At 37.1% G+C, this 12,903-nt stretch overlaps 1 protein-coding gene across 1 annotated transcript in view; it reads right to left on the reverse strand.

Moving 5' to 3' along the window:
• The window catches only part of ARFGEF1 (ADP ribosylation factor guanine nucleotide exchange factor 1), an 84,788-nt gene that overhangs the window by 38,748 nt on the left and 33,137 nt on the right, over positions 1–12,903 (reverse strand). The window contains exons 5-10 of the mRNA XM_036401741.2: positions 7,585–7,764; positions 6,701–6,974; positions 6,066–6,179; positions 5,256–5,419; positions 4,007–4,140; positions 360–594 (exon numbers count right to left, since the gene is read on the reverse strand). Coding sequence (XP_036257634.1) covers positions 360–594; positions 4,007–4,140; positions 5,256–5,419; positions 6,066–6,179; positions 6,701–6,974; positions 7,585–7,764 — 1,101 coding nt within the window. The remainder of the gene's footprint in view (positions 1–359; positions 595–4,006; positions 4,141–5,255; positions 5,420–6,065; positions 6,180–6,700; positions 6,975–7,584; positions 7,765–12,903) is intronic.

Consider the following 12,903-nt stretch of genomic DNA (forward strand, 5'->3'; position numbering starts at 1 on the left):
TAGTTTTTATTCTAAAGATCTTTTGCAAAACCATATATTACACAGTCTTTTCCTCAGGGTTTTCATTTTCCTAATTTATAATATTCAGAGCTGGGCTAAGCTTTCTGAATCACAATATTGAACATTGGCTGAACTTAGCCACAAACCTACTCAATTCTGAGTTTCAGCAACACTCTGCAATAGTACCATGCCACACCCAACACAAAACTTCAAAATAAGGAAAATCTGGCAAGTCTTACACAAAAGCTGTGAGTCACAAAGGAAAACAAATTTATTTAAGCAACACCAAGCCACACAAATATAAACATATGTTCACTTAACACCTCCCACACATTTAATTATAAATTAATGTAACATACCTCAATTTGCATCTTTAGATGAGTCTTAAAGTTTGACAGGAGGGTAAGAAATATGGAAAGTGAAAGTTCAAAAACTTCTGGAACTGAGGAGACTCCATTTTTTGACAGTGCAACACAGAGGTACTGCTTTATAGCATTAATGAACATCTCATTTGTCCTGAAGACTGGTCCTGCATTTTGCAGAATGGACAGAAGCAACTGCAATGAAAGAATCTTTGACCGCAGTTCATGAGATCTAGAACAAAACAACACAGCACATCAGCCCAGTGTAAGACCTAAAGAATAAAAAAACATCTCTTGAAAAGTCAGTACAAACCACAATGATTTTGCAAGTGGAAGGGTAATGAGAGAAACTCAAATTTGACACAACCAGTTGCAGAAAGGGTCATAAAAAGATGTTGGGTCTTTTTTTTGTTAAATTGTTCATTTTTCAACTAAGAATGCAGGCAAGACCTTTTCCAGAAAAGGAGAAATTACTACTGAACCACTCTCTCTTCTGCACCACAGAACAGCAGGAACAAGAGGCAATGCTGCCCTTTTAGCCAGAGGATGAAGGACCATTCTTTCCTGTAAACATAGCTTTGGAAGGTCCCGTCTAAAATCCAGCCCATCTATCAAACCCGGTAGTAAAGGGCGGAAATTCCTTCTCCTCCTCTATTTCCACCAGCATGGAAACAGAGCTGAAGGACTATAAACACAATACTTCTTGCCAACACTGAAATCTCTTTGCTCAAATACAGCACTTATCAGTCACTGGGCCCATCCCACTCTGAGAGAAGGTAAGACACAGAATGTGCCTGTTTGAAGCATGGCAATCACCAAGTCAGGCAAGGGCAGTGTTGTCAGGTGCTCCACAGTAATGTTCTTACAGACTCGTGGGAACTAGAATTCAGGTCAGAAGCAGGGCTAACTATTTCTGCTCTACAAACCCCAAAACAACAAAGACAACAAAACAGCCAAAAGCCCCTGAAACCACACAACAAAAAGCATAAAGGAAATTTGCACCTATTAAAATCCAATGCAATAAATAACATTCCAGGTGAAACCATTCTCTCCTAAGACTCCTGATGCTCCTTCCCACTCCTGATCATTTCAAAAAAGGCTGTATCTTTTCTGAAGAGTAGATACAGACACAACTGGCTTTCCCAACAGGACAGTCCCCAGCTTTCATTCAACAGCTACCCCTGATAGAGGACAGTTATGAAACATAGGGGACAACAACAGGAAATTTTTCATCCAGTAAATCCCAGACACAGTAAGGAGTGCTTCAAGTCAATCTGTGACACACAGAGTAGCTGGATATTTGCTATATATTGCAAATATAAAAGCTTAATAAAAAAAAAAGTAATTCCAGTCGAGCTAAAACAAAAAATGCTAATTAATATTAAGTATGCTGCAAATAAACTCAATTATTTCTGCCAAACAAAGTGGAATGGGGAAATCAATCTGCAAACATTTCAAACTCAAAATTTAATTCCAACAGCAGGCTTCTTCTGAAGATGCTTTTGAGAAGAAAACAGCCAGACAGTCAAATTAAGTGAGAACTTGTCTCTTATATTTCTCCTAATGAGCTATGGGTCAAAATCAATCCAAAACTGCTCTCTGTAACAGTTCTTCAAGAAAATGCTTGATGCTGGCACTGCATGGAAGCTCACATACCAATCTCTTTTGATGCAAAAGGCTTGGTTTTGTATCACATGGTACCAGGTGTGCAGATAGCACATGACCAGATTATGCTTTGCTATGGAATATAAGAATTTAAATATGAGGAGAATTTCAGTCATAAATAAAATATTAAATATTACCTACTTCCAGCAAGTGCCATCTCCCACCTGAAATCCTGGACACGCTGACCTTAAAACTTTTGAATGTGTAAAGCCCACTTAACTTAAAACAGGTTTAAGATAAAAACAAAAACCAGCAAGCAAACTTTTGAGCTGTATTTCACCCCTATCTTATTTTATTCCAAAACAAAAGGAAACAAAGACATTAACCAGGTTCCCAGAAAGCAAAATACTGATCTTAAGTTCCAGACTTGCGATTTTAAGCTAAAGCTTTAAGTTCAGTTACCTAAAATCTAAAAATAGTTGCATTACAGACTTCATAACAAATTTAATTGAAAGTAAGATTTTTAAAGAGGCAGATAAGACTCTTGAAATGCCACAGATATCCTACGCCTCCTTTTCCATTTACAGCATGTTTGTATTAGTTCAAAAAGCCATCAGTGCCTCAGAACCATTGATAAATTCTAGGCACTTCTCCAAATATGGGATATCTTCAAATGTATTTGCAGTGAATTTTGGTTGCCCTAAATGCCTTTTTCTCCAATTTGTTTTTGTATGAAGAGCTTCACCAGTTCTAATATGAATGTCAAGGACTCCATGGATTCAGATGAGATTCTCCAAGTGCCTCAACAGCTATTACTGTTCTTGCAAGGGAGTTAATCCACTAAAACCTTTAATAAATGGGCTGCTTTAGTCTCAGAGTACTAACTAAAACCACAGGATTTTCAAGACATTTCCTGGAAGACAATTCTCAGCAACAGTGAGGAAAAAGCCTCATGCCTCAGTCTTCATTCTCTAATGTCCTGACTTTTCAAAGTGCATTGCCAGATAATTTAAAAAGGTTCCTAGATTAAATCTTTAAATCCTTTTGACTACATCATATCTTTTCAACTTATTAAATCCACATCACTGATGTAACTAAACTGTCTTAAAGTTACCTGCTTTAAAAGCTAGACTCGGAACAGTAAAGCTGATTTTATTTTGAAGAATACAAGGCCTTTCACTGTCATTTGAAATCATATTACAGCTCCAATTAAATCTCTTAACACTCCTTAGAACAAAAAAGCACTCCTCTTGAAAATTATGAGCATTGTTCCTAATGTGCAAATCAAATGTATATAAATTATCTGCATATAAATCAAAGATCAGAAGGCAAACCTTTCTGCTGACACTCAAAATTTAATACTGGCACCCATTTATAGAGGAGACTCTGTATTTGCTTTATAACCAACAGTTCTATAAATGAAACTGAAAACATGGTATCTTCAGTCAGAAGAAACAGCCAAATAAAATCTTTGTTATCAAACATTTGTGTTTTGATTAAGTAGGCTGACAGAAGCATCATGAATTTATCATAGCCAGTTATCAGCTCCAGGTGACACAAGTTTATATTAAGTAGAGCTGAGGATGTGTACTGGATACACAAATGTGCTGGTTTCAGCTGGTGCAGAGTTAATTTTCTTCCCAGTGGCCAGCACAGAGCTGTATTTTGGATGGAGAGCACTATGCAGGAGATAAAAGAAATTATGGGGCACAACCAGCAATGGTTACAAACCTAGAAGGTACCCAAAGCAGAGTAGTGTAAGCAAGACCAGAAATACCTGATAATCTTCTATACAAACTCATTTCAAATGCATTATAAACAGCAACTAGGAAGAACATGTTCTACTTATAAAAGGATAGGTGTTAAGAAACTTCTGAATAGGTATACAAAAGATGCATTAAAACATAAAAGTACCTTTCCAAAGTTTCTACATTCTTTTCACCATACCATTAGTTTCTTGTTAACAGTACTCACAAAAATATTTATATAATTTATTTTTATTGTTAGATTCATTAGGAAAACTTTTAAATTCTACTTACTTTGGATCTGGTGGTCCATCTGACAGGGGCTTCATGGAGAGTTTACACAGTGACCTGAATACAAGGAAGGCATCCTTTTGTAAAATGTGGGAAAACTTAGCACCAGGGGTAGGTCCTGAAGAATTTCCAGATTCCTAAGGAAGTTAACATATTTCAGTATTCCATTTTGCATTGCAGTGCGTGTAGGGAAATCCCCATCTCCGAGCAATAAAAAGTTAATATATTATACAAATATAACCAACTCACTTTATCTTTATGGTCTCAAGATTAAAAAAAAAACACATTCTGCAGTCCAACTGAAATAAAAGTCACTACTAAAAATGTCCTACTCAGTATGAAGTCAGAATTAATTAAAGACTGTCATGAAATTAGGTAGGTCAAGTTTAAGTAGGGTAATTTGCAGGGAAAAAGAAAAGTTATCTACTCAAAAAGCCTGCTGCCAGGCTCTTTGAGTAGATAACTACTTTAAAAAGACCCAAACACCAGATATTTTAATAGAGCATGAATAGTTACCTATCTCCTGCCAGATACATTTGATAAAATGTCTATGGTACAATAAACACCCCTATTACTAATTTCTTGCAATTCTGTATTATTGCTCCATACATAAGCAAAATGTTTAATGTAACGTCTTCTATTTGTATGGCTACATGACTGCAACTTTTTGAACTTAAAATTATTACTCTCAAACCTAATTACTCAGTACACTCTGACAGCAAATATTCTTGGTCAGCTGACAAGTGTACACATACCTCATACAAGAGAGGGAGTATATTTTCACATATGTTTTGTTAATGAAAATCAAATCCTCCCAGACATGAAACTCTTGATCTAAAATCACTGCATCAAGACCATGCCATCAGCTTGAAATTTCGATTTCTTGTTTGAAAAGAGCACACTAGAATTACACAGGCATATGTACAACTGGCTATATGTTTCACTATGTATATTGAATACTAGTTTTACAGTTTCTCAGAAGCATTTCACGAAAGAGGAAACTGAGTTCTCTTGAACAGTAACTCCATGGGACAACTAAAAACATGCTGGGATAAACAAGACATCACATGCAAAATTTATTCAGAAAAATTTCATTTAAGTAGTGCATTGACTAGAGTAACATTACTTAATTCTTGAAATTTATCTCAGTAACCTATTTTATAGAATTATACTAATCACTCTGCACAAGCATTGGGCAACATTTAAAACATAATACTTTTTTTCAGTATTTCCCAATTATATCTGCCTGTACCTGAGTATCATTGGAAGAGACAGATAATCTGTCATCGGGTAAAGATGGTGTATAAGCAACAGAAATTGGAGTCCCTGGAATTCCATTTGCCTGAATGTTTTCACTGTCACTGCCATCCTCTAATGATACAGTTGTGCCATCACCACCTGCAGTCCCTTCCACATCTATCAGAAAAGATGCAAAAATAATTAATGAACGTTATATGAGATTAAAAATTAGAAAGCGCTTTTAAAACCAACATTTAAATACTAAAAAAATCATAAGGAGGAGCTTAAGACAGAATTTAAATGGCACTACAGAACTGTAAAAATTGCAATATTCTTAATTCCCAATAATGAAAATTACAGTAAGAAATTTAATTATAACTTAACTTGTCAGGGTCACCACTCTACCAAGTTTCCAAGAAGTATTGGTATGGAACACCACCCATTAGTCTGATAAACAATTTACAACGAACTGAAAAGTAGTGAGACACTGCTACTGGAGAGAGGGACCCATTTCTGAAGAGTGTTCATACAGAAATAAAATAAAATAACAATTAAAAAGAAACCCAAAAAGCCACCAAGAATTTGTATTTTAAAAGAACATTAATTCTCCACTATAAAGTGTAAATCAATGTATGAAATCCTGTCCATTTTACTGTTAAATAATGCTCTAATAAAGTCTGACAGCACAACTGTCTTCTTCAGCATGCAAGTCATATTTAAATGATGATAAATTTTAGTTAAATATTTGAAAGTGGTAAAATAATTCTTAAGGTCAAGAACCAGACCACAGTTGCTATTGACTAGACAGATATTAACATAATACCTCCAACTACTATGTTCACCATTTCCTGCACAATACTTTCTACAATTTCTTGTGCCTTCTCTTCACATTCATTGCTTTCACCATCATAAGTTCCTCCATCAGCTTTAGAAAGATCTTTATAAAGAAAAACAAACACAAACAAGGATTAATGAGAAACTCTGAAGTTAAGCAGGTACTTCGCTTGCACTTAATATTTCAGAATAAATGTTTGGATGCTTCAAAAATAGGTATTTGCAGGATGCAAGAATTCCAGTGGTTAACCTGCAATGTTAATTAATTGCCATTGTAAATGGTAATAAATCTACAGGCATGCCAACAAAACACATCAATTTTGCATCTTCATATACATTAAAACATGGAAAACTTGGGGGTTTTGAGATGTTGTTCTCAAAAACCTTAACAATATTACACAGAAGCAAAAAGGAATTTTAGATACAGACTCCTACAGAGCGCAGGACTTAAGTGTGCTCTTGAGGGACAGTGGTAACAAGGACAAATGGTTATTTTGCATTATTCAACTACTTGAAAACTTATGCCTTACTCCAGATTTGGGATAGACAAAAAAGACAATCCTCAAGCCTTTCTTTTACAGACCTTTTCCCTCCCTCCATGAAACAGAAATACACACTGATTACTTTCTGCTGCTGTGGCTTGGTCAGCTTCTGTCTGTTCATTTTCAGCACTAGAAATGTCAGATCCATTTTCTGCCTCAATATCTTCTTGAAGGTTCTTGTCCACATCATTTGTGCTGTGATCAAGCTCTCTCTCATGGTCTTTGGACAGCTGATCAGCCTGTGCTGGAATATGTCTCAATTGAGGTGATTCAGGCTCATGATGGCTTACTGGAGACTGCTGGAGATGGTGTTGCTGTCTGTGTCTTTCCTTTTCCATCTGTTTGGCTTCCTGAAGCTACAAAAGCATTGCAAATACAGAAGAAGTTCACTATCAAAATAAAACAATAAGATATATGCATTATTTTATAAAGATGACATCTCTATTGTCTCTGCTTACGCAGTAACAGTTTAAGAAAATGCATCTTTGTTTAATTATAAATAAATTCAGCATCATGGGATAATCCACTGCAAGAGGGCTGCTTCCCAGCTATGCATGTAGCTCATATCTTCACTATCAGAGAAGGGATGACCACACTACATAAACCATAGAACCAAGAGTTGTCTGCCTGCCCTATCAGAAGCACAGGGAGTAGATGTGACAATAAACAAGGTGTGTTTGGAAAAACATCAAGGCAAACTTTTTTTTTTGTGGTCCCTTGTTCTGGAATCCCCAGAAAGGGAAGAATTTCTGTGTCTCCTGTACATCACCCCCACCCCCAAACTTCATATTTTCCACCTATTTCAGAGGGCAAAACACAAGAAGAAAAATATCAGATAGCAGCATCTTTTTTTCCCCAAAGTACCCAAGTTAGAAAAGCCAAAAAGCCTAATAACGATGAAACAAATGTCTCAAGCTGGTTTGCTTTCAAGAGGTAGTTTCTAAATAAAGATACTGAGATACTCACTGCTTGATTTTCCATACGTGCAAAAATGACATTCAGCATTTGTGTTAGAGTGGCCTTGGCTGTAGTTTGATTGATAAGATTTTTGCTTGCTAGGTAGATATTGTAACATGTTCTTACAGCCTGTAGTACTGTTCCTTCGTGGATTTCTATGTGTTGAGATGTTACTGCAGTGAGCAAAGCCTAAATAAACATACATATATACATTTACCAGTCAAAACATTTATCAGTCAAAAAGTTTGCAAACTAATAAATACCAACACTGGACAAATACTTCAAAAATATATCTAAATAAATATTTTGAACTGCAATTTCATTATATTTTCCCACATACTCTTGTAGTCATATTGGAAAATCATACCAGTTATATTAAACTGAGTGTTTTTCATCAACATATCAAAGTATTACATGTTTCATAGCATGTAACAGCATGAAGCAACCACAGGAACCATCAGAGAGGTAGCTAATAGAAGTCATCCTCAAATTTTCTAAACACAAAACAGGAACAGACTACCCATGAAAGCCTGGAAGGGAAGCCAAAGGGTCCAAAAGTTGTTTTAGAAATAAATGTAAATGTGATGAACAAAAACTGAGTATGAGGTTAGACAGCTATACTCAGACAACTGTCCTTTATAACAGCTCTTTTTGGTAGACGCTAGAAAATTGTGTTGGCCCCTCTGTAGAAATTTGCTTATTTCTTCCTGATCCTGGTAATATCTGGCTCTCTTTAAAAAAATAAAAGCACATAAGCCTGTGGAAGATCAGATAACACAGAAGTAAGGGACAATTACCTTTATGTGAGACAGAGGCAGGCTGGATTAAAGAGCAGAAATAGAGGCAGATAAAACCCGAGGACAGGGTTTGAAAACATTGTCAGAGATGTGTGTAGGAGAGTGGAAAGAAAGGGGGAGAGCCTGGTTTGCAATGGTTTGCATTCATCACTGTAATCCATGGAGGGAATGAGGGAATTTTGAGCATTAAAAACTTCGATAGTTATCATTTAATGGGATGTTTAGAGTAAGAAAGAAAAAACTGGAAGCACTGGAAAGATCCTATTTTTTTTAAATTTATCACAGTTAAAAACAAAAGTTATTTCAAGTTTTGTGTAATTTACACATCAAACCACACCTCACATCTCTTACTGACATTGTCAGAACTTCTATACACACAAGGCACCAAGAAGTGGAGAAATAGTACCCATCTCTCACTCAAACCCCTTAAAAAGTAAAATCAGTCACTCTTGAAAACAAGCTGAACAAGTGGAGCCCAAGCATAAACAGCTTTTTTTTCCAAACCACTACTGTCTGGACTCAACACAATACATAGTTAGATTAGTTAATATTTCTTTCATTCAGTTACAAATTATACCACTGATACATGTACACACACACACATATACTTAATAATACACCAGTTTAAGAACCACCTACAGCTTTTCACTTGGAAGACAAGGTCTCTTGCAGCCTAGCTCTTGGGACACTAATGAAAGGTGCAGGGGGCTCCAGTCTCCATCTCTGGTTCTGGTGATGTAATTCATAAAGTTAATATCATCTTTGTGTCATCTTCTTTCTCCTTATATTTGGATGAGTAAGAAGCTGATATTTGAAAATTCCATTTTAACTTCCATCTCAGTTCAGTGAAATCTTATGATGTTTTTTCATGCAACTTTTAATAATAGAAAGTAGAGCCAGCTAATAGAGAAAGCTGACAAGGCTACAGATAGATTATGTACTCTTTTAATTGGCTTAACAGCTTGAATTTCCTGAGTTTTTTTCAATATGCATGTTATGAATAGCAGAGCCTGGTTCTTTTCACACCACCTGATTAGAGGTGTGGAAGCAAAGAAATGCTTCAAACACACTCTGAGACATACCTCCTTCATATCTTAATCCAAATTTACTGAATAATATTTTCTGTGCAGCCTGAGGAATCAGTCTTTCTACAGGGCATCTCCCTGCAGATATCAAACTATACAAGAGTTTACAGAGCTCTTGATAGTCACTTCTTTGGGTTTCTTTCCTTCCCAGGCACTAGATACGAATCTTAATGACTACCATACACATTTGCAAACTGATAAGCATTTTTAGCTTTGATCTTTTGCTAATATCTTCCATCTTCCTTACAATTTAGAATAATCCTCAGGCTATTAGTTATTCTAATTTCACATCTCAGTGCCATTTCTCTTCTGCTAAGTATGCCAGACCAGTAGAAATACGAAAACAAATGCAAGACAGAAAGAATCTCACGATTACTTTCTGAACATCCTTCCCTCTTGACAGTTTCCATTTAGGGCTCGATTTGATGATAGGCCCTAGACAACATCACCTGATTCTCTATCATAGAAGAGTATATCATTATCACAACGGCATGACAGCTAACCCTGAGAAACCACACGTTATGAGCAGCAGCAGTATTGCTCCTCTGAAACCCTTGTGAACTCACACACTGGAAAAATAAACCCCTCCTTTCTCATTTTAGTACTTTTCTTCATGTTACTCCCCTTTACACTGTGACCAAACAACCACTATGTCCAACACAAAGAAGAAGAGAGGGGAGAGGGGTGACAGATGAGTAGAGGACAATCACTTCAACCCCCAGTGAAGTAAGATTACTCAAAATCCAAAACTGCTACCCAACACAGATCCTTGAAAGATGGAGTAACAAAAGCTCTGCCTTCCTCTCAGCCACACTCTTACTTTGCAACAGGTCCAGAGCATGAAGCCATCTCTGCTATTTTAACAGCAACTCATCAATACAAGTAAAAATCATAGAAAACAAAAGCACCCTCAGGTGATTCTCTGGTATTTAGTTTTGGGGTTTTGTTTGTTTCAAAAGTGACTTCAGTAGATGCAGAGTATAAAATGCTTGCTAGGACAAGGGATGGCTAAGGGAGAAGTCTGGGAGCAAAGCCTGTACAGATAAATGGCTCTCTGCAGAGGTCAGAACAGCAAACTACTCCCATGGAGTCACAGCATTACATTTCTCTTTTCTATCATGTAAAGTTTTGTTGCTCAAGGCTTTTTTCAATTGAGTTCCCACTCCTTCTGGTCACACTTAGCACATCTGTTCCCACAGTATCCTCACTGTGAGCTAATAAGTAAAGGAAAGGAAAAAAACCCCTACTTTATTTACTCCTCCCCTTTGCTGCCCTTTAGAAACAGAAGGAAACCTTTGTGAAAGGTCAGAGCCACCTCATTCTCCTTCAGGTCCTTCCTAAAAAGCTTTCTTTGTCACAAAGCCTGCAAAAATACCATCAGCCAACAAGACTTCCTTGCCTTGAAACTACTGGCTACCATCCTGACTGTGAGCTGGTTTCCTTATGCTTTCCCTCCAGTCCTTCATACTTCCTGTTCTGTGTTTGGGAAAGACCCTACAGTTCTGTGCTGCCACCTACTTACTATAAATAAAGCTTATTCATTTTTATAACAAGCACTGGATGGCTTTGAGAAAGGAGAAAAATCCCCAGGATAAGTTCCTGAGTTACAGATTATCATATCTTTGTGTGACATCCACAGTATTTTTTCTTTTAGCCTGAAGCACATTTGCCAAGTGAATTTTCTGTTATTTAAAACGAATGAATTAGAACAGTTCAGGAAGTATCATGCTTTGTGAGGCAAAACAAATGCAATTTTAAAAGTAAACTAAATTAACAATAATCCTCTACTGAAAACATCCAGCATCCATCTATAACTCTAAACTTTTGAGTCCTCTCACACTGAATATTCTGTAAGAACACCACGATTACAGCAAAATAATGCAACTACAACCAGGAGAAAAATTGTCAACTCAGGGTCAGCTTTTTCTTCCTCTCAGCCAACTCTGATCATCTTATCTTCAGAAGATTTATGACACAGTACAGCTGTCATCTGATCAGCACGGGCTTACTTTGTCTTGATTTCGTAATTCAGTTGCCTGGAAACTCCTGAGTACTTGGAACGGCACATAAAACACAGCAGCTCTAGCTCCTCTCTCTATCTAGTGGATTAGCTACTAGAATCACATAATTCTGTTTCCTTTGAGAGGGTCTACAGAGTTATTTTCAATTTTTTTTTAAGTTAACTTGCAGTCCAAACATTTACTTACCACAAAATAATGTGTTAGCATGGACTGACTTTTGAAAAACACAGGGAACTGAACTCTTTAAGTCAAAAAACAACAAATACATCAAATAACCTGCATAGATAAATAATTTTTAAGTGACACTAAAAAAAAGTCACTAAATAACATTCAGCTTTTCAGACTACAGCTATCAAGCACACACAAACATAAGTTAAGCTGCAAAAGCACCTACATAATATCATATACTTTCCATATGGCAAACCAAGGAAAGAAAACACATGAGTGCAAACAGTTGATATCACGTTAAATAGTGCCTCTTCATCCTTATTCCTTCTTTACAGATTTAAAAAAATAAAAAGGAAAAAAGTTTTGCCACAGTTTTAGTTCTGCAGGCACCAAAAGGCCAGAAGACACGTAAACAGAACTTCAAGACCTCTGCAACTGTCAGTGCAAGTCTGCACTCACACACCACAAATGCCACAGCAGCCTTAAGAAAGCAAGCCTGGAGGCAGAAAGATTCCATCAAGAGATGTTATTTCACACAATTTGAATAAACCTCTTTTAATTGCATCAGCAGACTAATTACGTGCATTGTTTCTGCCACAACAATCCCCACCACAACAACTGCACAAGAAAATTGTGTGGCTTCATATCAGAATTACACCCAATCAAACTAAACTACAAGGGAAATGAAGGAAAAGGCCAATTTCCCATTCTGGTTCATCACAGAGTCTGTAGATGAAGAACAAGAGCATCACAGAAGAGAAGAGAACATGTGAGCGATAGGAGCAGAAAAGTTAAACTGGTGTCTCTTGTTGCAGGACATGACTCTAAAGCTTAGATAGCTAAAAAAAGACAAAATGCACTTCTCTGTTTCAGCAAGAAGATTATTTCCTTGCTAGTCAGCAGAAAGGTCTTTTCAGAATGTCTGAGTGGCAGTTGGGAACTGGCTGAAGATGACTCCACGCCGGAAAGCCACGCAGTGAGCAGGAAACCTGCAGTGCCTGCTAGCTCTTGCCCCACGATGGCTCCCAGACCCCAGAGTGAGGGCAGCACACTACCCAAGGGCCGCCCATTCTGCATGCAGAACCAAGACAATCCTCCAGAGAGGAAGGTGTCCAAGTGATCAAAGTTCTCAGCTTTCACTGTGGTGTCGGTGAAGCAGCTGCCCTGTGGGAGTGCTGCTTATGTTGTGGGTAACAGCCTGGGAACACCAGCACAAAAAAGCAGGAGATCCAGGTCTGCTGCCTTCTATCCCCCTGA

Source organism: Molothrus ater, chromosome 1 (assembly GCF_012460135.2).
Source record: "Molothrus ater isolate BHLD 08-10-18 breed brown headed cowbird chromosome 1, BPBGC_Mater_1.1, whole genome shotgun sequence".
Lineage (NCBI taxonomy): Eukaryota > Metazoa > Chordata > Aves > Passeriformes > Icteridae > Molothrus > Molothrus ater.